At 38.6% G+C, this 25,196-nt stretch overlaps 1 protein-coding gene across 1 annotated transcript in view; it reads left to right on the plus strand.

The window, feature by feature from the left end:
* The window catches only part of NPEPPS (aminopeptidase puromycin sensitive), a 115,630-nt gene that overhangs the window by 39,933 nt on the left and 50,501 nt on the right, over positions 1 to 25,196 (plus strand). The window contains exon 3 of the mRNA XM_040245547.1: positions 23,246 to 23,323. Coding sequence (XP_040101481.1) covers positions 23,246 to 23,323 — 78 coding nt within the window. The remainder of the gene's footprint in view (positions 1 to 23,245; positions 23,324 to 25,196) is intronic.

A 25,196-nucleotide genomic window follows, 5' to 3' on the forward strand; every position in this document is an offset into this window, starting at 1 on the left:
TTATGTATGTAATTTTAGAACAGTTAAAAAAATTTTTTTTTTCTAAATTTGTAGTTGTTTTTTGGATGTGTGTCAATACTCTGAGAATTAACAGCCATCCCTGACTTTAAAAAAAAATCCAGTGTTGGGACTTCCCTGGTGGTTCGGTTGTTATGGCTCCATGCTCCCACTGCAGGGGACACAGGTTTGATTCCTGGTCAGGGAATTCCTGCATGCCACACTTTGCAGATGGAAAAAAAAATCCAGTATTAATTGATCATTTTACCCTTCTTGGTAGTACAAGTATCTTAGAGCACTTAATCTCCATTTATCATCCTCTGATTTATATGGTATTATTGTGGTATAGTTTAATTTTCTTAAGTATATATTTAGCTAGTTACATGTCTTTGAGTAATAAAGACATTGTCTTAACTGTTTTCATTTAATTTGTCTTGTCCTCCATGCCAGGCTTTATTTGATTATTGGATGTTAAATTAGGAAAATTGTGTCATCAAAATAAGATGATGATTTTTTTTTCATCTAGGGAGGACTTTTGTTTGCTTTATCTGGGAGTCACTAGTACTCAGTTATAATCTTTTTCCAGTATCAGGGCTTTAAATTTTTCTGAAGTCCAAGTGGTTTCCTGTGTGGACTACTTTTCTTTCTTAGTCACCTTTACTATAATGTTCGTAAATTTTGAGGTTCAGATCCAAAGGAGGAATTGGTTTACCTTGACCTCCACCCCGAAATCTTGACAGACCCTGAATTCCACTTTTTGTCCCAGGAGCCCACCAGACTCAGACTTTAAGGCTTGTATACCAGATCAGCAAGTGACTTTAGAACAAAAGTGGCCTGGCATAGAATAGCTTCCTATTTCTGGAATCCTATTTCTTCTTCATCTTGGCTTCCTTATCTTGTTTGTGATGCTTTTGAGATTTTTTTTTTCCCCATTTAACTCTTTTAGTTTTAAGGGAGCTGGGTAAGTGAAGAGGAAAGTTTCTTTACATACTACCTCATTACTTGAAATAAAGTTTCTAATTGTTTTATACATACGGAAAGCAGATCCAGAGATTTAAGTAGTACTATAATACCACATAATCAGTGGCAGAACCAGGTCTAGAATCTGTCTTTGTGTTACTCTGATACTTGCATTGCTGATAAGTCATGTTAACTAATTATGCACCAGTCATTTTGGGTTTCATGTGTATTTGGTATATGGCTAATTCTCTTTAGAATTTTTAGATTGCTTAATAGGGTAGGATGATTATTATATAAATCCATGTCAAAATATGGAACTTTGAATCTAGGTATTGCTTGAAGTGCAACTGTGCATATAACAGAATGGCTTCTAAAACCACAGACATAATATGGTGGGTAGCTTGCCCCCCCAAAAAAAAGTACCTCATCACACGTTTAATCTAGTACTGAACTATACACGCTTATGAGGGCTATATAGAACTACTTAGGCTAGGTTTCCTGTTACTTACATACAGCAGTGGCTTGGAGGGAACAACATTCTGAGTTCCACATAGACAGTTTATAAAGAAACCTTGCAAGTACAGTTGAATTGGAGCCTCTAAGTTGAGATTTTTAGATTTTACATTTGTTCAGTTCAGTCACTCATTTGTGTCCGACTCTTTGCGACCCCATGGACTGCAGCATGCCAGGCCTCCCTGTCCATCACCAACTCCCGGAGTTTACCCAAACTCGTCTCCATTGAGTCAGTGATGCTATCCAACCATCTCATCCTCTGTCGTCCCCTTCTCCTCCTGCCCCAAGTGTTTCCCAGCATCAGGGTCTTTTCCAGTGAGTCAGCTCTTTGCATCAGGTGGCCAAAGTATTGGAGTTGCAGCTTCAATGTCAGTCCTTCCAATGAAAACTTAGGACTGATTTCCTTTAGGAGGGACTGGTTGGATGTCCTTGCAGTCCAAGGGACTCTCAAGAGTCTTCTCCAACACCACAGTTCAAAGGCATCAATTCTTTGATGCTCAGTTTTCCTTATAGTCCAACTCTCACATCTATACATGACTACTGGAAAAACCGTAGCTTTGACTAGACGGACCTTTGTTGGCAAAGTAATATCTCTGCTTTTTAATACGCTGTCTAGATTGATCATAGCTTTTCTTCCAAGGAGCAAGTGCCTTTTGATTTCATGGCTGCAGTCATTATCTGCAGTGATTTTGGAGCTCCAGAAAATAAAGTCTGACACTGTTTCCACTGTTTCCCCATCTATTTGCCGTGAAGTGATGGGACCAGATGCCGTGATCTTAGTTTTCTGAATGTTGAGCTTTAAGCCAACTTTTTCACTCCCCTCTTTCACTTTCATCAAGAGGCTCTTTAGTTCTTCACTTTCTGCCATAAGGGTGGTGTCATCTGCATATCTGAGGTTATTGATATTTCTCCCGACAATCTTGATTCCAGCTTGTGCTTCATCCAGCCCAGCGTTTCTCATGATGTACTCTGCATAGAAGTTAAATAAGCAGGGTGACAATATACAGCCTTGACACACTCCTTTTACTATTTGGAACCAGTCTGTTGGTCCATGTCCAGTTCTAACTGATGCTTCCTGACTTGCATACAGATTTCTCAAGAGGCAGGAGAAGTGGTCTGGTATTCCCAACACTTGAAGAATTTTCCACAGTTTATTGTGATCCACACAGTCAAAGGCTTTGGCATAGTCAAAAAAGCAGAAATAGATGTTTTTCTGGAACTTTGTTAATATGATATGAAGGCAGAATCCATAATGGATTTCATAGATGATGTTAAGCACTGACAACTTTGGCTGATTTTATATAGTTTTTTCCATTTCAGTCTTTTTAAAAATGTGGTCTCTTGAGTGTACCACCTTGTAGTTCTCTCTTTATACTTCCTTTTCTGTGATTAAAAATTTCATTATGTTTAAACAAATGGGGAAGGCCAGTTAGTTCTTGGCTCATTAGTTTCATGGCTCAACTAATGATTACCTTTCAACCCAAGATTATCATGCTCAAGTATTAATATAGGAAGACTTTTTGAATGCAGAGAGAGAGACAGAATATATATGTGTATGTAGAAGACTAACATTAAAAAGTTAGATAAAGTAAGGAAGAAGAGGTGTTGTTTTAAACTTAAAACTTACTGCTTCTGATAAATTTTACTGGTGAAGTACCAACTTTAGTTAATTGTAACATGAGTTTGGGAAAACTCTGGAAATTGGTGATGGACAGGGAGGCCTGGTGTGCTATGATTCATGGGTTTACAAAGAGTCAGACACGACTGAGCAACTGAACTGAACTAAGACTTCCTTCTTAATATAAATGTGGCATCTTCTGAGAAACTGATCTATACTTTGGAGCTTGTTGTAAATCAGTATATAAAGAGCTTCCTCTTTTTTATGATTTAATGGAATGAATGTATAATAAATCATTAAGAACCCATACTGCAATGAGTAGTAGTATACATATCTCACATCATTTTGCACGTGTGAATAGGTCTCTAGAATAAATTCCTGGAAGGCAATTGCTGAGTCAGGAGGTATATTCATAATTTTGCTTGATATTGTCAAATTTATAGAGATCATGTTGTCAGATTTACTTTATAGAGATTGTATCAACATCTACCAGCTTGTTAGTCAAACAGTGTGCTTATTAGCAGCTTATCTTCTCAAATTTTTTGATCTTTTGTTAATCTGATGGTAAAAAATTTGTTACTTTGCACTGCTTTTACTTTGCATTTCTTTATATTGTAAAGTTAAAAATCTTTTCATGTATTTAAAAAGAAAATTGGTAGATATCAGTGAACATTTCATGCAAGGATGGACACAATAAAGGACAGAAACATTTGGGACATAACAGAGGCAGAAGAGATTAAGAAAAGGTGGCGAGAATACACAGAAAAACTATGCAGAAAAGGTCTTAATGATCTAGATAACCACAGTGGGGTGGTCACTTCATACTCCAGCCTGACATCCTGGAGTATGTAGTCAAGTGGGCCTTAGGAAACACTACTATGAACAAAGCTAGTGGAGATGATGGAATTCCAGTTCAGCTATGTAAAATCCTAAAAGATGATACTGTTCAAGTGCTGTACTCAGTATGCCAGCAAATATGGATAACTCACCAGTGGCTACAGGACTGGAAAAGGTCAGTTTTCATTCCAGTCCCAGAAGGGCAATGCCAGAGGATGTTCAGACTATGGTACAATTGTGCTCATTTCACATGGCAGCAAAGTTATGCTCAAAATCCTTCAAGCTAGGCTTCAGCAATGTGAACCCAGAACTTCCAGATGTACAAGCTAAGTTTAGAAAAGACAGAGGAGCCAGAGATCAAATTGCCAACATTTATTGGATCTTAGAGAAAGCAAGGGAGTTCCAGAGAAACATCTGCTTCATTGACTATACTAAAACCTTTGACTGTGTGAAAGTGTTAAGTCGCTCTGCTGCTGCTGCTAAGTCGCTTCAGTCGTGCCTGACTCTGTGCGACCCCATAGATGGCAGCCTACTAGGCTCCTCTGTCCCTGGGATTCTCCAGGCAAGAATACTGGAGTGGGTTGCCATTTCCTTCTCCAATGCATGAAAGTGAAAAGTGAAAGTAAAGTTGCTCAGTCGTGCCCGACTCATAGCGACCCCATGGACTGCAGCCCACCAGGCTCCTCCGTCCATGGGATTTTCCAGGCAAGAGTACTGGAGTGGGTTGCCATTGCCTTCTCCGTTAAGTCGCTCAGTCGTATCCAACTCTTTGCAACCCTAGGGATGAGGTTCCTCTGTCCATGGGATTCTTCAGGCAAGAATACTGGAGTGGGTTGCCAGATAACAACAAACTGGAAAATTCTTAAAGAGATGAGAATACGAGACTACCTTACCTGTTTCCTGAAAAATCTGTATGCAGGTCAAGAAACAATAGAACCAGACATAGAACAACAGACTGGTTCAAAATTGGGAAAGGAGTATGTCAAGGCTGCATATTGTCACCCTGCTTATTTAACTTATATGCAGAGTACCTCATGCAAAATGCCATGCTGGATGAATCACGAGTTTGAATCAAGATTTTGGGGGAAATAGCAACAACCTCAGATATGCAGATGACATCACTCTTAAAGGCAGAAACTGAAGGACTAAAGAGCCTCTTGATGAAGGTGAAAGAGGTGAGTGAAAAAGCTGGCTTGAAACTCAGTATTCAGAAAACTTAAGATCATGGCATCTGGTCCCATCACTTCATGGCAAATAGAATGGGGAAAAGTGGAAGCTGTGACAGATTTTATTTTCTTGGGCTCGAAAATCACTGCAGACAGTGACTGCAGCCATGAAATTAAAAGACACTTGCTCTTTGGAAGGAAAGCTGTGACCAACCTAGATAGCATATTAAAAAGCAGAGACATTACTTTGCCAACAAAGGTCTGTATAGTCAAAGGTATGGTTTTTCCAAAAGTCATATATGGATGAGAGAGTTAGACCATAAAGAAGGCTGAATGCTGAAGAATTGATGCTTTCAAATTGTGGTGCTGGAGAAGACTCTTGAGAATCTCCCGGACAGCAAGGAGATGAAACCAGTCAATCCTAAAGGAAATCAACCCTGAATATTCATTGGAAGTACTGAGGTTGAAGCTGAAGCTCCAGTACTTAGGTCACCTCATGCAAAGAGCCGACTTATTGGAACTGATGGACAGCAAAGAGTGACTAATCACCAAGCACATGGTGGTTCTATTTTTAGTCTTTTGAGGTACTTCCATACTGTTTTCCACGGTGGCTGCACCAACTTACATTCCCACCAACAGTATACAAGGGCTTCCTTTTCTCTACATCCTCACCAGCATTTATTATTTATAGATTTTTTGATGATAACCATTCTGTTATAGATGTGAAGTGAAAATCTCATTGTTGTTTTGATTTGCATTTCTCTAATAATTAATGATGTTGAGTACCTTTTCATGTGCTTAAACACATATTTAGAAAAGCTTTCTCTAGCCAGAGATTATTTTTTTATCAGTATTATTAATAGTTCCTGCTTTTACATATAAATCTTTGTTCCATCTGGAATTTTCCTCTTAGGTATAAGATATGATTACAACTTAAATTTTTGCTCTGACACCATTTATGGAATATCCATCTTTTTCCCCATATCCAAATGCTACCTTTATCATATACTAAATATATATATTTGATTCTGCTTCTTACTTTTGAATATGTTCTGTTATTTCTGAGTTTATTTCCATGCTTACTATAATTATTGTAACTCTCTAATCTGTTCTGCTATCTGGTGGAACAAGCCGCCTCATTGCACTTTTCTTTTTTGAATTCATTGTATGTGTGTATGTGCCCATCACTTAGTTGTGTCTGACTCTTTGTAACCCTATGGACAGTACCTGCCAGGCTCCTGTGTCCATCTATCTTGCCTGTATCCTGGCAAGAATACTGGAGTGGGTTGCCGTTTCTGCCTCCAGGGGGATCTTCCTGACCCAGGGATCGAACCCATGTCTCCTGCATTGGCAGGCGAATTCTTTACCTCTGAGCTACCTGGGAAGACCCTGAATTCACTGAGTTTCTCTTATTTATTTTTGCATATGGACATTGGAGTCCAATTGCATAATTATAAAATGAAAAAAATCCTGTTGGTGTTTTTATTGAGATCATATGGTACGTAACTTAAGAAAATTAACAACATTGTTATATCCCTAACTAAGAATATTATTTACCTTTCTCTTGTTTCTCTTCTATATCTTTTAAGTAGTGTTTAAAATTTTCTTCATAAAGGTTTTACTTTTCTGTGGAGTAAATTCCTTTTGTCATTGAAATCTGTTTTACTGAATTGGTTTAGTTATGTTTAAAACTAAGAAATGTTTTGGGGTTAGGGTAGATGATATCCTTCTCTCTCTCTTTTTTAAATTTGGCTGCACTAGGTCTTAGCTGAGGCTTGAGGGGTCTTTCCCTTACAGTGCTCAGCCTTTCCGCTTGTGGCATGTGGGCTGTATGGCTGGGGCACACGGGCTCTGGACGACGCAGGCTCAGTAGCTGCTGTGCGTTCAGGGTTAGTTGCTCTGCAGCACTTGGGATCTTCGTTTCCTGACCAGGGATCCAACCCGAATCCCCAGCATTGCACAGCAGATTCTTAACTGGACTGGACCACCAGCGAAGTCTTGGTATCCGTCTGTTTTTGTATGACCCCTTCTAGAAATTTTTGAACTTTTTATTGTGAAAATTATCATTACCTCAAAAATGTGCATATAACAGTTTTATAGCTTAGTACTAAACCTCGTAAGCCTCTCACATGCCCGCTTCTGATTACATCCTGTCCTTCCTGGAAGAGATTACCTTACTTTTAAGGTAATAATTGTCTTAATTTGCTTTATAGTGACAATTTAAGTGTGCATCCCTGAACAATATTGCTTCATTTACCCTTTTTTGTATTTTATAAAAATGGGATCATAGTAAATACTGTGTGGTTTCTTTCACTTAAGGTATTAAGTTTTAAAGGTTTATCCACATTATTTTGTGTAGCTTGAGTTTTTTCTCTTTTTGTCACTGCCCTATATTCTATTATAGAAATATACCAAATATTTGTATCCATTCTCCCATTGGTGGACATTGATGAACATTTGGATTGTGTCAGTTTAGGGCTACTGTGCACAATGGTGTTCTTACATATTGTTCAGCTTGGTGCACAGAAGCCCACTTTTCCATAAAGTATATGCCTGGGAGTGGAGTTGCTCAGTTATAGTGTATACGCATCTTTGGGTTATAGCAGTTATATTACTGCCACGAGTGTGTTCCAGCTATGCTGTGTTCTCATTAACACTTGGTATTTTCAGACTTCTTGCTGTTAGCTAACTTGGTGAGTATTTGATGGAGGTTTTAATTTTTATTTTCTGATTTTAATGAGGTTGGTTACCTTTTATATGTATATTGGACATATTTATTTCCTCTATTGTGATGTATCAAAGTTTTTTTGCCCATTGTTTTATTGAGCTTTGTGTCTTTTTCTTAGAATTTAAAAGAATTCTTTTTATGTTCTGGATATAAGTTCTTTGCCACTTACATGTTACAAATATCTTCTGCATCTTCACTTTCTTAATGATGCATCTTAATGTACAGAAGTTCTTAATTCTCATAGGGTCAAATTTATCATTGTTTCCATTTATATTTATTTTTAATTGATTGATGACTGCTTTACAGTATTGGTTTGATTTCTGTCATGCATCAGCATGAATTAACCATAGGTGTACATATGTTCCCTCCCTCCTGAGTCTCCCTCCAACCTCCCACCCTTTCCTACTCCTCCAGCTTATATAGGGCTTCCCTGGTGGCTCAGATGATAAAGAATCTGCCTGCAGTGCGGGAGACTTGGGTTTGATCCCTGGGTTGGGAAGATCCCCTGGAGGAGGTCATGGCAACCCACTCCAGTGTTCTTGCCTGGAGAATCCCCATGGACAGAGAGGCCTGGTGGACTACAGTCCATGGGGTTGCAAAGAGTCAGACACAACTGAGCAACTAAGCACAGCATAGCACAGCTTATTACAGAGCTTTGTTTTCCCTTATTGCTCTTTTGTTCTTAAATTTCCCCCTTATTGCAACATCATGAAGGTATCTTCCTGTATTGTCTTCTAAAAATTTCATTGTTTTGACTTTCATAATCTACTTCTTGGTCTTCCCTGGTAGCTCAGCTGGTAACGAATCCACTTGTAATGCAGGAGACCCCAGTTTGACTCCTGGGTCATGAAGTTCCCCTGGAAAAGGAATAGGATACCCACTCCAGTATTCTTGGGCTTCCCTGGTGGCTCAGATGGTAAAGAATCTGCCTGCAGTGCGGGAGACCTGGGTTTCAAATCCTGAAAGGTGATGCTATTAAAGTGCTGTACTCAATATGCCAGCAAATTTGGAAAATTCCGCAGTGGCCACAGGACTGCATAAGGTCAGTTTTCATTCTAGTCCCAAAGAAAGGCAATGCCAAAGAATATTCAAGCTACTGCACAATCACACTCATCTCACATGCTAGCAAAGTAATGCTCAAAATTCTCCAAGTTAGGCTTCAAACCTATGTGAACTGAGAACTTCCAGATGTTCAAGCTGGATTCAGAAAAGGCAGAGGAGCCAGAGATCAGATTGCCAACATCCGTTGGGTCATAGAAAAACCAAGAGAATTCCAGAAAAACATCTGCTTCATTAACTACACCAAAGCCTTTGACTGTGTGGATCACAACAAACTGTAGAAAATTCTTAAAGAGATGGGAATACCAGACCATCTTACCTGCCTCCTGAGAAACCTGTATGCAGTTCAAGAAGCAACAGCTAGAACGGGAAATGGAACAACAGACTGGTTGCAAATTGGGAAAGGAGTATGTCAAGGCTGTGTATTTTCACCCTGCTTATTTAACTTAAATGCAGAGTTCATAATTGGAAATGCCAGGCTGGATGAAGCACAAGCTGGAATCAAGATTGCTGGGAGAAATATCAGTAACCTCAGATATGCAGATGACACCACCCTAATGGTAGAAAGCAAAGAGGAACTAAAGAGCCTCTTGATGAAGGTGAAACAGGAGAGTGAAAAAGTTGGCTTAAAACTCAGCTTCAAAAACCTAAGATCATGGCATCCGGTCCCATCAGTTCATGGCAAATAGATGGGGAAACAATGGAAACAGTGACAGACTATTTTCTTGGGCTCCAAAATCACTGCAAATGGTGACTGCAGCCATGAAATTAAAAGACGCGTGCTCCTTAGGAGAAAAGCTGTGACGAACCTAGACAGCATATCAAAAAGCAGAGACCTTACTTTGCCAACAAAAGTCCATCTAATCATGGTTTTTCCAGTAGTCATGTATGGATGTGAAAGTTGGACCATAAAGAAGGCTGAGCGTTGAAGAATTTATGCTTTTGAACTGTGGTGTTGGAGAAAACCCTTGAATGTGTCTTGGACTGCTTGGAGATAAAATCAGTCAATCTTAAAGGAAATCAATCCTGAATATTCATTGGAAGGACTGATGCTGAAGCTTCAGCTTCAATACTTTGGCCACCTGATGCAAAGAGCCGACTCATTAGAAAAGACCCTGATGCAGGGAAAGATTGAAGACAGGAGAAGGGGACAGCAGAGGATGAGATGGTTGGATGGTATCACTGACTCAACGGACATGTGTTTGAGCAAGCTCTGGGAGTTGGTGAGGGACAGGGAAGCCTGGCATGCTGCAGTCAGTGGGGTTGCAAGGAGTCAGACATGACTGAGCGACTGAAAAATAATCTACTTTATAGGTGCAGTGTGAATCCAGATCCCAAAGCTTGGCTTTTACTCCTTAATGCAAATTCTGTTGTCTCAGTACTGCTTATGAGAACATGATCCTTTCCCCACTGCTCTGCAGTGTTCCATTTAGTAGATGACAGGGAGGAAATGATACCTTTAGTATCTGTTGATTAAGTTCTTGGTCAACCTTCTGTGGATTTAGTACTACTTTAAAATAGAATTTATGTGACTACTGGTATTATTTAAATTTGGAAAAAAAAATGTGAGCCACTTTAGCATGTAAACAATTTTTTTTTTGGCTGGACCTCATGGCATATGGGATCTTAGTTCCCCTACCACAGGGATTGAAACGTGCACCCTACATCGGAAGCATGGAGTCTTACTCACTGGATTGCCAGGGAAGTCCCCAGATAATATAATGTTTTATGTTTACATTGTCAGTGCAATAAAGAGATCAGATAACCAGTGAGACCTGCATGAAGCCTGTGCTTAATAGGAAGGAAACTGTATATTTATTCTTTATTTTTTATATTTAATGCTTTACTCTTTAATATTTAGGTAGTATGGTACAGATGAAATAAAAGATTAAATTAAAATACAGGATTGTAAGTGCATATGGATATATTTAGAAATTTTCAGTTAGGAGAAACTCTGACCTAGATTTTTTAAATAGGGAAAACAGGAGTTACCTTATAATTCCTCATTGTGTTACTCATTGTTAATACAAATTGGCCTTAACAGCTATAGGTTCCCTCATAGGGGTAGGTGCTTACTAAATAAAAAGCATTGTATGCCTCTTGAGGCCTACTATGACAGAGAGAGTACCAGAATTAACATAATAAATGATAAAATGAGAAAGGCCAGCAGAAAGGGGGAAAATTACAATGAAGTAATTTTTAATTTTAATATTTTTAATTAGAGGATAATTGTTTTACAGTATTGTGTTTCTGCTGTGCAACAACGTGAATTCACTATAAAAATATAGATATCCCCTCCCGCTGGAGGATCCCTCCCACCACCCCTCTATCCTACCCCTCTATGTCATTACAAAACACCCAGCTGAGCTCCCTATGTTATACAGCAGCTTCCCATGAGTTATCTATTTTTACACATGGTAGAGAGAGAGAGAGAGAGAGAGTGTGTGTGTGTGTGTGTGTGTATCAGTGCTACTCTCTCAGTTTGTCCCACCTTCTCTTTCCCCCTCCTCCCCCCCTACCCCCCTGCCAGCCTGCTGTGTCCACACATCAGTTCTCTATTCTGTTCTCTATGTCTCTACTTTGTCTTTACTTCTCTATGTCTGCATCTCTATTCCTGCCCTGCAGATAGGTTCATAAGTAAAGTAGATTTATGAAGGGGCCTGAGGATCCTGGTATTCTTTGTGGAAGTGAGCAGAGTAATTTAAAGGAATGGTACTGGACCAGATAGCATACCTGCACAAATATCAAACAGAAAACAAACTCTGTTCTAGAAGAACTCACATGAGAAAGGTTCTCAAATTTTGTCAGAGACTTAAGTGGTGATTGGTCAGTTTTCATTCCGATCCCTAAGAAAGGAAATGCCAAAGAAGGCTCAAAGTACCGCACAGTTGCACTCATCTCACACGCTAGTAATGCTCAAAATTCTCCAAGCCAGGCTTCAGCAATACATGAAATGTGAACTTCTAGACGTTCAAGCTGGTTTTAGAAAAGGCAGAGGAACCAGAGATCAAATTACCAATATCCACTGGATCATCAAAAAAGCAAGAGAGGTCCAGAAAAACGTCTATTTCTGTTTTATTGACTATGCCAAAGCCTTTGACTGTGTGGATCACAACAAACTGTGGAAAATTCTGAAAGAGATGGGAATACCAGACCACCTGACCTGCCTCTTGAGAAACCTATATGCAGGTCAGGAAGCAACAGTTAGAACTGGACATGGAACAACAGACTGGTTCCAAATAGGAAAAGGAGTACGTCAAGGCTGTATATTTAACAGCCTGTCACCCTGCTTATTTAACTTCTATGCAGAGTACATCATGAGAAACGCTGGGCTGGAAGAAACACAAGCTGGAATCAAGATTGCCAGGAGAAATATCAATAACCTCAGATATGCAGATGACACCACCCTTGTGGCAGAAAGTGAAGAGGAACACAAAAGCCTCTTGATGAAAGTGAAAGAGGGGAGTGAAAAAGTTGGCTTAAAGCTCAACATTCAGAAAACGAAGATCATGGCATCTGGTCCCATCACTTCATGGGAAATAGATGGAGAAACAGCGGAAACAGTGTCAGACTTATTTTTTGGAGCTCCAAAATCACTGCAGATGGTGATTGCAGCCATGAAATTAAAAGATGCTTACTCCTTGGAAGGAAAGTTATAACCAACCTAGACAGCATATTAAAAAGTAGAGACATTACTTTGCCATCAAAGGTCCGTCTAGTGAAGGCTGTGGTTTTTCCAGTGGTCATGTCTGGATGTCAGAGTTGGACTATAAAGAAAGCTGAGCACTGAAGAATTGATGCTTTTGAACTGTGGTGTTTGAGAAGACTCTTGAAAATCCCTTGAACTGCAAGGACATCCAACCAGTCCATCCTAAAGGAAATCAATCCTGGGTGTTCATTGGAAGGACTGATGTTGAATCTGAAACTCCAATATTTTGGCCACCTGACGCGAAGAGCTGACTCATTGGAAAAGACCCTGATGTTAGGAAAGATTGAAGGTAGGAAGGGAAGGGGACGACAGAGGATGAGATGATTAGTTGGCATCACTGACTCAATGGACATGAGTTTGGGTAAACTCCAGGAGTTGGTGATGGACAGGGAGGCCTGGCGTGCTGCGGTTCATGGAGTCGCAGAGAGCCGGACACGACTGAGCGATCCGGACACGACTGAGTGACTGAACTGAACTGAAGTGGTACAGTGATTAAGAGCGTCTGCCTTCTTTTCGTTATAGTGAAAGCTTTTTGCAATGGTAGATTATGCAAACAAGATGAGCCACTTCACCTTTCGTGTTCTCTAAGAATGACTGTGGTTTTTGCATTATGATTGACCAGAATCCTAAAGATCCAGGCAAGAGTGCCTCCTCCTTAATAAGCCATACTTGGAAAGCCCAAAATGAGAACACATATTCATTAGATTTGTTTGATAAATGGGTATGCTCTACAGATTTGATCAGGATCTCAAAAGGAGTATCTTTCAAAAGATTTTACCATTACAAAATTTTTCATAATTAATATGTTCACATGATGCCAAATTCAAAAGTTACACAGTACTAAGTAAGCCTGCTTTCCCCCTCTCCAGCCTTCAACCTCTCCTGCCTAAAGACAAGTTGTCAAGTTTGTATGTATCCTTCCTTAGATGTTCTAAGCATTTATAGACATATATGTTCATGTGTGTCTATATATCTGTATCTACATATGTATTGTGTGTGTGCTCATAAATGATAGCATATTGTGTACATAGTTCTGAAATTCTTTTTACTTCTAAGTCAAAATTATATCTTAAATCATTTTTTAACTTTGTAGGTATATATTGTCATGAATAACGTTTTTTAGTCAAAGTGAATATTGTTAGTTTTGAGTGTAAGATTTTTTTGTTATGGTTTTATACATGCTATGCTTATATTCATGTTTTGCTTCTGTTTATTTGATTACTAAAATACATACTCAACACATGCATGCTTATACCCAAATATGTGTGTTTATGTCCACATATTTCAAAATGCCAATTATATTTAGTTTTTTTTCTGAAATGTAGTGCTCTATTGTAAGTAATTTCAGCAAGAGTCCTTATTTATACAGGTATAATGAATTAGTGGACTTTCCTGGTGGCAGTAAAGAATCCTTCTGCCAAATAGGAGACACAGGTTTGATCCCTGGGTCCGGAAGACCCCCTGGAAAAGGAAGTGGCAACCACTTCACTATTCTTGCCTGAGAAATCCAATGGAGTCTGGTGGGCTACAGTCCATGGGGTTGCAGAGTCAGATATGACTTAGGGGCTCCACAGCAACAATGAATTGTAGTTAACGAAGAACTGTTACATATATTACGATCTAGGAAAAAAGTGTTCATTTTTTTGATGGTCATAACCAGACACTATGCTAAGCACTTTACATAGAGTCATTATATATAACCTTCAAATAACTAAGGAATCGGTAATGATTTTAATTTTATAGATGTGACAGTGAAGGCTCAGATTTGAATAACCACATATGCCTGGTTATAAGATTGCTATTCTCACATTTAAAATCTTTTTTTAAAGATTTTCTGTCAAGGTTAAGTTTGGTTAAGCTTCACTTCAGTTCAGTTGCTCAGTCATGTCTGACTCTTAGTGATGCCATGGACTGCAGCACGCCAGGCCTCCCTCTCCATCACCAGCTAGCTCCCAGAGTTTACGTGGACTCACGTCCATTGAGTCGGTGATGCCATCCGACCATCTCATCCTCTGTCGTCCCCTTCTTCTCCGACCTTCAATCTTTCCTAACATTAGGGTCTTTTCCAATGAGTCATCTCTTCGCATCAGGTGGCCAAAGTATTGGAGTTTCAGCTTCAACGTCAGTCCTTCCAGTGAACATTCAGGACTGATTTCCTTTAGGATGAGCTGGTTGGATGTCTTTGCAGTTCAAGGGACTCAAGAGTCTTCTGCAACACCACAGTTCAAAAGCATCAGTTCTTCGCCCCTAGTTTTCTTTGTAGTCCAACTCACACATCCATACATGACTACTGGAAAAACCATAGCTTTGACTAGATGGACCTTTGTTGGCAAAGTAATGTCTCTGCTTTTTAATATTTTGTCTAGGTGGGCCGTAACTTTCCTGCCAAGGAGTAAGCATCTTTCAATTTCATGGCTGCAGTCACCATCTGCAGTGATTTTGGAGACCAAAAAAATAAAATCTGTCACTGTTTCCCCTGTTTCCCCATCTATTTGCCATGAAGTGATAGGACCGGATGCCATGGTCTTAGTTTTTTGAATGTTGAGCTTTAAGCCAACTTTTTCACTCTCCTCTTTCAGTTTGATCAAGAGGCTCTTTAGTTTCTTCTTAACTTTCTGCCATAAGGGTGGTGTCATCTGCATATCTGAGGTTATTGATGTTTCTCCCAGCAGTCTTGATTCCAACTTGTGCTTCATCCAGCCCAGCATTTCTCATGATGTACTGTGCATGTAAGTTAAATAAGCAGGGTGACAGTATACAGCCTTGACATTCTCCGTGTCCAACTCTTTGCAAGCCCGTGGACTGCAGAACGCTAGGCTTCCCTGTCCATCACAACTCCCAGAGCTTCCTCTAACTCATGTCCATCAAGTTGGTGAGTCCATCCAACCATCTCATCCTCTGTCATCCCCTTCTCCTGCCTTCAGTCTTCCCCAGCCTCAGGGTCTTCTCCTGAGTTTGTTTTTCACATCATGTGGCCAAAGTATTGGTGTTTCAGCTTTAGCGTCAGTCCTTCCAATGAATATTCAGGACTGATTTGTTTTTTTTTACGATTGACTGGTTTGATCTCATTGCAGTCCAAGGGACTCTCAGGAGTCTTCTCCAATACCACAATTCAAAAACACCAGTTCTTCAGCGCTCAGGTTTCTTTATAGTCCAACTCTCACATCCATACGTAACTACCGGAAAAAGAGTAGCTTTGACTAGATGAACCTTTGTTGGCAAAGTAATGTCTCTGCTTTTTAATATGCTGTCTAGGTTCATCATAGCTTGTCTTCCAAGGAGCAAGTGTCTTTTAATTTCATGGCTGCAGTCACCATCTGCAGTGATTTTCGAGCCCAAGATAATAGTCTCTCACTGTTTCCATTGTTTCCCCATCCATTTGCCATGAAATGATGAGACTGGATGCCATGATCTTAGTTTTTGAATGTTGAGTTTTAAGCCAACTTTTTCACTTTCCTTTTTCACCTCATCAGGAGACTCTCTAGTTCTTCTTTGCTTTCTGCCATAAGAGTGGTGTCATCTGCGTATCTGAGGTTATTGATTCTGTTTATACGTGATGTAGGTAACTGTCTACTTATAATGCTGAATTTACATATATACAATTTAAATTATAACTATATTTATGTAAACATTAATTTAGTAATATTGCCTTTTCTCTACTTTATTGAAGCATATTTATTGAGACTTTTCATGTATCTTTAGTATTATATTAATGGCTTTCCACACTTTGAACAATCTAGTTGTTCCAGAGCAAATACTATGTTCTAAGGCCTTTTTGAATTACTGTATTATGTTTTAATTGAAAATTTTCTCTCTAGCCATAAATCCCCATTCATATATTATTAGTAAAGGTATTTTTAATTAATCTATTTTATATGGGTACTACTGATGATCTTCATGATGTAATCCCTTAGAATGTTGTTTTTGAAGGGACCTATTCATTCTGCTAATGTTTTCTAAACCTACTGTGTGCCAGAAACCATTCTAGCATTGGAGGTAGCGTGGTAGACAAAACTAGGAGTCAGCATTCCAGATATATTTATTCAATTTGGGAAGATAAATAACAAATATGTAATGTAATGAATATAGTGATAGGTACTCAGAAATCACAGGAACAGAATATAGAAGGAAGCCTGTTGTTTAAGGTGATGGAACAGATTTCTAAAGAAATGATTTGAGCAGAGACCTGAATGACATAAAATGTATGGGTAACTGGATAAAGAATTTTTCATGAAGTTGCAGAAACTCTGAGGTTAGAGAATGCTTGCAGTCTTTGAGGAACGACAGTGAGGCATCAATGGCAAAATATGAGTTCTAGTTATTACTCCCACATCTACAACAGCATTTTGTTATATTTTTGATGTGCACAGCATTGTATTTCTACTTCTGTATGCCCTTATAGTGTGCTTACCACCAGATTGCTCCAGTATCTTTAACTGTGGAATGCAGACTCTTAGTTGCATCATGTGGGATCTAGTTCCCAACCAGGGATCAACCTGGGCCTCCTGCATCGGGTGCATGTTGTCTTAGCCACTGGATCGCCAGGGAAGTCCCTAATTACTTCATATATATATATATATATATATAAAATCTCAGTGGTGTCATATGGTATGTGTCCTTTCCCTGTCTGACTTATTTTACTTAGCACAATAGCCTCAAGGTCCATCTATGTAGTAGCAGATGACAAGATTCCATCTTTTTATGGCTGAGTAATATTCCATTTTATATATATCCCACATCTTAATTAATTCATCAGTGGGTGGATCCTTAGGTTGTTTCCACATCTTTGCTATTGTAAATGTGATGAACATAGGGATGCATATATCTTTTTGAATTAGTGTTTTTGTATTCATTGGATGAATACCAGCAGTAGGATAGCTGGATCATATGGTAGTTCTATTCTTAAATTTTTGAGGAATATCCATACTGTCTTCCATAGTGGTTATACTAGTTTACATTCCCACCAACAGTGTATGAAAGTTCCCTTTTCTGTAGATCCTTGCCAACATTTGTTACCTTTTTAAAAAGTTTTATTTATTTTAATTGGAGGATAATTACTTTACAATATTGTGATGGCTTTTGCCATACATCAGGGTTTCTTTGTGGCTCACTCAGCTGGTAAAGAATCTGCCTGCAATGTGGGAGACCTGGGTTCAGTCCCTGGGTTGGGAAGATCCCCTGGAGAAGGAAAAGGCTACCCTCTCCAGTATTCTGGCCTGGAGAGTTCCATGGACTGTGTAGTCCATGGGGTCACAAAGAGTCGGACACAATTGAGCGACTTTCACTTTCACTTTTGCCATATATCAGCATGAATCGGCCATAGGTATACATGTGTCCTCCTCGTCCTGAAGCCACCCATCCTGAACGCCACCTCCCTCCCCACCCCATCACTCCATGTTGTCCCAGAATACTGGCCTGTTATTTTTTGTCTTTTCGATAATAACCAGTCTAACTGGCATGAGGGAGTATCTCATTGTGGTTTTGAACTGCATTTCCGTAAAAATTTGTGATGTTGAACATCTTTTCATGTGCTTATTGGCCATTTGTATGTCTTATTTGGAAAAAGTGTCTGTTTAGCTCCTCTGTCCATTTTCAAATCAGGTTGCTGTTGTTGTTGTTACTGTTAGTTGTATGTGTTTTTTATATGTTTTGTAGATTAACCCCTTATAGGGTATGTTGTTTGCAAATGTCTTTTCCGATTTGATAGGTTGTCTTTTTGTTTTATTGATGGTTTCCTTTGCTGTGCAAAAGCCTTTTAGTTTGATGTAATCCCATTTGTTTATTTTTGCTTTTTTCCCCTTTGCCTGAGGAAATATATCTAGAAAGATATTGTATTCCTGAGACCAATGTCAAAGATTACGTTAAAGATGTTTTTGGTTATCTGTCTGTTTATCACTGGGTTGTAGAAGTTTTTATGTATATTCTGGATATAATTTTTTTGCATCTATACAAAGTAAAATATTTTCTCTTCGTCTGTGGTTTGCCTGTTCATTTTCTTCATAGTGTCTTGATAATTACAAGTTTTAAGTGTTTTTTACATATATATACTTTTTCATATTCTTTTCCATTATGGTTTACCAAAGGCTGTTGAATATAGTTCCCTGTGTTATACAGTAGGATATTAATGAAATCTGATCTGTCAGTTTTTTGATTTTATGATTAGTGCTTTTTTTGAATCTTCTCCAAGAAATAATTGCCCATCTCAAGCAGATTCAGATTTTCATTATGAATATTGTAGGACTCCCATTAGAGGCTTTGATCTCACTGATGACCCTAGCTGCTATAACATAGACTATAAGGCAGCAAAAATGGAAACAGACCAATTAAGAAGCTATTATAGTGACCTAGGAGAGAAGTAATGATACACAGGACTGGGCTATAGTGGTAAAACCTGAAAATTCTGGGATTAAGAATGTTGAACTTGATTGTTGACTGTATGGTGTTAGAGACAGACAGACATGGAGGGGGAGGCAGTTAGGATGCTTTCTTATTTTTGGCTTGCGCCCCTGAATGGTGGTGGTGATGTTCAAAACTACAGTTGACTGAGGTTATTTCAAACTCGACTTCTGCAAAGTAGTATGTTGTCCACGCGAAGCAATTAGAAGAGTATCCCATAATCCAGGAGACTTTTAAAGAATTCAGATATGTGGCTACTTTCTTTTTACTGAGAGAGAATTGTGGAGGAAATTTGCTCTTTGTTTTATACACAGGTGTAGTTGATATATGTACATTTGGAAGGATATGCAGTAGGATATAATCTAGCAGTACAGTGTTTGATTATTTCAATTTAAAAACTGCTCTTATTTTGCTTTTCGGTCTTCATTTCTTACCAGTTTGAAGCTTTTCTTGTGCATTTATAAAAACAAGTTAGTTTTAGTAAACTTTTATAGAGATAGTTTTTGATCAGAGTACCTTGCTACTGCTGCTGCTGCTGCTAAGTTGCTTCAGTCGTGTCTGACTCTGTGCGACCCCATAGACGGCAGCCCACCAGGCTCCCCCCGTCCCTGGGATTCTCCAGGCAAGAACACTGGAGTGGGTTGCCATTTCCCTCTCAGTGCATGAAAGTGAAAAGTGAAAGTGAAGTCTCTCAGTCGTGTCCGACTCTTCGAGACCCCATGGACTGCAGCCTACCAGGCTCCTCCGTCCTTGGGATTTTCCAGGCAAGAGTACTGGAGTGGGTTGCCATTGCCTTCTCTGCAGAATACCTTAGAGGTACCATAATGCTACTTTATATCTGAGTTAAAAAGTGCATTCTTAATCCTTGAAGTGCCTTTTAGCTTCCCTGGAGGCCAAGGAATATTCTATTCTTGGGGATCAAGTTAGAGCAAATCTCAGATTTTTGCCAGCAGAAGTCGTTTCAGTAGAGATTTATTTTATCAGTATTGTATATATACCAAACCTTGAGTTTCTGTTCAAATTTAGGCACTATCTTATGATAATAGAAAGAATTTTGGCAATATGAATAGCAAAGGAACTGAGTTCTAGTCCAGCAGTGTGACCTTGAGTAAATCACTTACTTTATATACATCATTTTCTTTATCTGTAAAATGAGGAATAATTGATTATAAAGTTCTTTCAAAAACAAATTATAAATTCTTATTGGTTTTATAAAGATTTTGGCTTTATCAAACTTGTTTGAACCATCATATTAGAAACATTGGGAATTTAATCTTTAGTAACTTATGAGAAGAGAGTGAATTGTGGGCATCTTGCCTGACTCACAGAATGTTATTAAATCTGAATCACTGTTACCCATATCAGACTTAAGCCTGTGACTGGTAAGGCTGCCTCTCTTTTAATAATAACTTTTTGAGATATAAATCACACGCTATAGAATTCAGTTCAGTGGTTTTTAAGCTACTGTCAGAATCAATTTTAGAACATTTTCATCACCCCAAAAAGAAAAAACCCATGAGCTGTCACTTTCCATTTCTGCATGACCTTCCAGCCCTAGGCAGCCACTATTTTCTGTCTGTATGGATTTACCTATTCTGAACATTTCATATAGACATGTGGCCTTTTGTGTTTGGTTTCTTTCACTTAACATGTTTTCAAGGCTTGTCCATATTGTAGCATATATTAACACTGTATTTCTTTTTATTGTCACATAATATTCCATTGTATATCCCATATTATCTGTTCATCAGTTGATAGACATTTGAATTGTTTCTGCTTTTTGACTACTAAGAACCTTTGTGTATAAATTTTTATGTGGACATATGTATTCATTTCTCTTGGGTATATACCTAAGAGTGGAATTTCTGGGTTATACAGTTAATTCTATATTTAATCTTTTGAGGAACTGCCAGGCTGTTTCCCAGAACATTTGGAAACATTTTAAAATTCCTATCAGCAATGTGTGAGGGTTCCAAATTCTCTACATCCTCCCTAAACTTATTATTGTCTTTTTGGTTATAGTTGTCCTAGTGGGTATAAAGTGGTATCATATTGTGGTTTTGACTTGCATTTCCATGATGATTAAATATATTGAACATCTTTTCAAGTGCTTATTAAGGCTACCTCTTTGGGCAGTTTTTCTTTAGGAATGAGAATGTGGGTGGGAGTTGATCTGCTACGCTGTTTTCCTCAAGTGTCAACTAAGCATTCTGAAGTATCATTTAAATAAGCAGGCTCTTCTTACTACTGGTTCAGTTCAGTTCAGTCGCTCAGTCGTGTCTGACTCTTTGCAACCCTATGAATTGCAGCACGCCAGGCCTCCCTGTCCATCACCAACTCCTGTGCACCAGACTCAACGTCCATCGAGTCAGTGATGGCATCCAGCCATCTCATCCTCTGTCGTCCCCTTCTCCTCCAGCCCCCAATCCCTCCCAGCATCAGAGTCTTTTCCAGTAAGTCAGCTCTTCACATGAGGTGGCCAAAGTACTGGAGTTTGAGCTTTAGCATCATTCCTTCCAAAGAACACCCAGGACTGATCTCCTTTAGGATGAACTGGCTGGATCTCCTTGCAGTTCAAGGGACTCTCAAGAGTCTTCTCCAACATCACAGTTCAGAAGCATCAATTCTTCGGCGCTGAGCTTTCTTCACAGTCCAACTCTCACATCCATACATGACTACTAGAGAAACCATAGCCTTGACTAGACGGATCTTTGTTGGCAAAGTAATGTCTCTACTTTTGAATATGCTATCTAGGTTGGTTATAACTTTTCTTCCAAGGAGTAAGCGTCTTTTACTTTCATGGTTGCAGTCACCATCTGCAGTGAGTTTGGAGCTCCAAAAAAATAAAGTCTGACACTGTTTCCACTGTTTCCCCATCTATTTCCAATGAAGTGATGGGACCAGATGCCATGATCTTCGTTTTCTGAATGTTGAGCTTTAAGCCAACTTTTTCACTCCCCTCTTTCACTTTCATCAAGAGGCTTTTGAGTTCCTCTTCACTTTCTGCCACAAGGGTGGTGTCATCTGCATATCTGAGGTTATTGATATTTCTCCCGGCAATCTTGATTCCAGCTTGTGTTTCTTCCAGCCCAGCATTTCTCATGATGTACTCTGCATAGAAGTTAAATAAGCAGGGTGACAATACACAGCCTTGACGTACTCCTTTTCCTATTTGGAACCAGTCTGTTGTTCCATGTCCAGTTCTAACTTGCTTTCTGACCTGCATATAGGTCTCTTAAGAGGCAGGTCAGGTGATCTGGTATTCCCATCTCTTTCAGAATTTTCCACAGTTTATTGTGATCCACACAGTCAAAGACTTTGGCATAGTCAATAAAGCAGAAATAGATGTTTTTCTACTGGTAGGGAGTAAATCAAAACCTTAATTTAATCCGCACACCTGTTTTTACGTTCCTTATTTCTATAAAATGTAACAGCAAAGAATTTCAGTGGAAATAGGACTTATATCTTGTTGGAACTGTTACCTTTGTTTGAGTGGGAGAACAGAACTTTCACTGATAAATCTGTGTTTTTGTTTTATTTTTCGAAATTACTTTTGACTGTGTTGGGTCTTTGGCTTTTCTCTCGTCGTGGGGAGCGGGGGCCACTCCGGTTGCAGTGCAGGGGCTTCTCAGTGCAGTGGCTCATCTTGTTGCAGATCCTGTGCTCTAGGTGCACAGGCTTCAGTAGTTGCGGAATGTGGTCTCAGGAGTCGCAGTTTCTGGGCTCTAGAGCTCAGGCTCATTAGTTGTGTTGCTTGGGCATGCACGGGCTTAAATTAGTTGCATGTGGGATTCTCCCAGATCGGGGATCTAACCCGGGTCTCCTGCATTGGCAGGCGGGTTCTTTATCAGTGACATAGCTTTAACACTGAAACCTTGGCAACCTGTTCTGTGTTTCAAATGTTCAGGAGTAAGACTGCAACGAATAAAGCAGTATCATTATTACACAAAGAAGGATGAAGTATGTCTGGGAATCCGGTAGAAAACCTTTTCACATTTATAGTAGCCCTCTTTCCTTATATCATGAAAGTTTTGTGAATTAATGTTGGATGTGTAATTATTTTTAAGGAGCATATTTAGGTTAGGTTACATAGTCTAAAATAGGTTAGTTTGAAATGACACTCTTGTTAATAGGAACGTAATTTATTAAATTCAGAATATTTAATTTTATTTGGGATTTTGCTTTTGAAAATGTTAATTGCTACAGGCTGGATTTGGTCCAGTCAGATTTGTGAAGTAATTTTTTTTTTTTTTCTATTCCAGAAATACATGCTACAGGATTTAACTATCAAAATGAAGATGAAAAAGTCACCTTGTCTTTTCCTAGTACTCTCCAACCAGGTAGGAGACATGGCTTTTATAAAATCCCATAATGAATAGTGACATCTTACTTCTTCCCCCAAAATTTATTGCATGTTTTCTTTTTTTTTAAAAAAAAAAAAGCGCTTTGTTTCAGGGAGATTAAGATCTTGGGCAAACTCTGGGAGCTGGTGAGGGACAGGGAGGCCTGGCATGCTGCAGTCCATGGGGTCTCAAAGAGTCAGACACTACTTGACAACTGAACAACAGTAACAGAGCATTAAGATAGAGCTTAAAACAGTCAGGTTCATTTCAATGTTTAGCCCCCCAGAAAAGAGTAAGAAATGACAGTCATTCTATTCTAGAACATAATGCATTGTTTTCACTTTTTCAGTTTCAGTTTTTTAAAATTACATCTACCTAGTTCTTCTACTAATTGAATCCAAATATCTGAGGCAAATGTTCCACAGATGATTTTGAGGTACAGTCGGAGATTAGAGAGATGCTATGCTAAGTGAGAGCATGGAAGGAAAGATTCGTTGATACATTACTGTATGTGCCATTTAAAAGCACAAAGAAACTAGACGTTCTGAGCTTAATATAATGGAAGAAATGATATACAAATCAGTTGGTAAAGTACTGAGACTTTGATAAATGAGCATATGAAAAGCCACAGATAATATGAAAGAAAATACAAATGAATAATAACAGTGTGTTAAGATATTTGCCCTCCTTGTAATGAGAAATATTAAAATAACTGCTACTGATAATACCAGTTTTTGTCTGTCATGTAATCAGAAGTAAAAAAATGAATCTCAATGTGACTGCCTTAATGTTACTAGTAAGAATATAAATCCATGTAATTTATTTGGAAAGCAGCCTGGCAGTATGTGTTAAGAGCCTAAAGATATTCATGTCTTTTGACCTGGCAGTTATGGTATTTAGGAATATAGTATCCTAAAGAGAAGTCATAAATACAAGAAATACCTTATGCCTAGAAATGTCTCTACAGACATTACTAAGATAGTAAAAAATTAGAATTAATACATTTGTCCAACACTAAGGGAATAATTAAGCTAATTATGACATATATGTATGGTGAATACATCCAGCAATTAAAAGTGAGGTTTATGGATTCTTAACACTGTAAAGTACTTATTATAATGTAAAATTGAAAAGCAGAATACAGAATTACACATACAAGGTGATGAATCATATCTCTAAAATGGTATGAATAATATTATATGCCTGGTTGTTGACATAATTGATGATTTTTATTCTTATTCATACCCTTCTCTGTTTTCCATAATTTTTATATTGAGAATATATTCCCTCAATATGAAAGTGTTTATAGAAAAATTTTAAATTGGAGAAGTTTTATCTTGGTACTCTTTAAGACTTTTCATTTTGTCTTTTTCTCACTAGGATTATTTTTGTGTGAAATTATTATAAAAACAAATGTTTGCCATGAACCTGTATTAAAAAATACTGAAGATAATAACCTGAAAACTGAGAATTTCTCTCTCTGACCCCTTCTACTTTTATTGCCTAGTGAATCCTTCCAGAAATATTCTATGTATACATAAGTGTGTATATATTTTAACCTACAAATGGAATCACAAATATCACTGGCTTACAACATATTTCTTGTTTACACATGGCCCTGAGGACTGCTGATCATCTGCAGACATATTGCCAACTTCCCTGAACTCCACTAAGCTCATATGACTATTGATGCCAGGCTCTGTAGTGAGTAGCTGCTATGGGCAGTATGCTGTTCTCTCATATGGCAGAGGGCAGAAGCTTGGAGCTGGAGACAGCAACAAATCACAAACATTTAAAGCTTCTACGTGGATGGTGATGTTCATTCACGTTTCATTGTGCAAAGCAAATAGCATGGCCAAGCCCAAAGTCA

The sequence above is a fragment of the Oryx dammah genome, unplaced genomic scaffold, assembly GCF_014754425.2.
Source record: "Oryx dammah isolate SB20612 unplaced genomic scaffold, SCBI_Odam_1.1 HiC_scaffold_8, whole genome shotgun sequence".
In the NCBI taxonomy this organism is placed as follows: Eukaryota; Metazoa; Chordata; class Mammalia; order Artiodactyla; family Bovidae; genus Oryx; species Oryx dammah.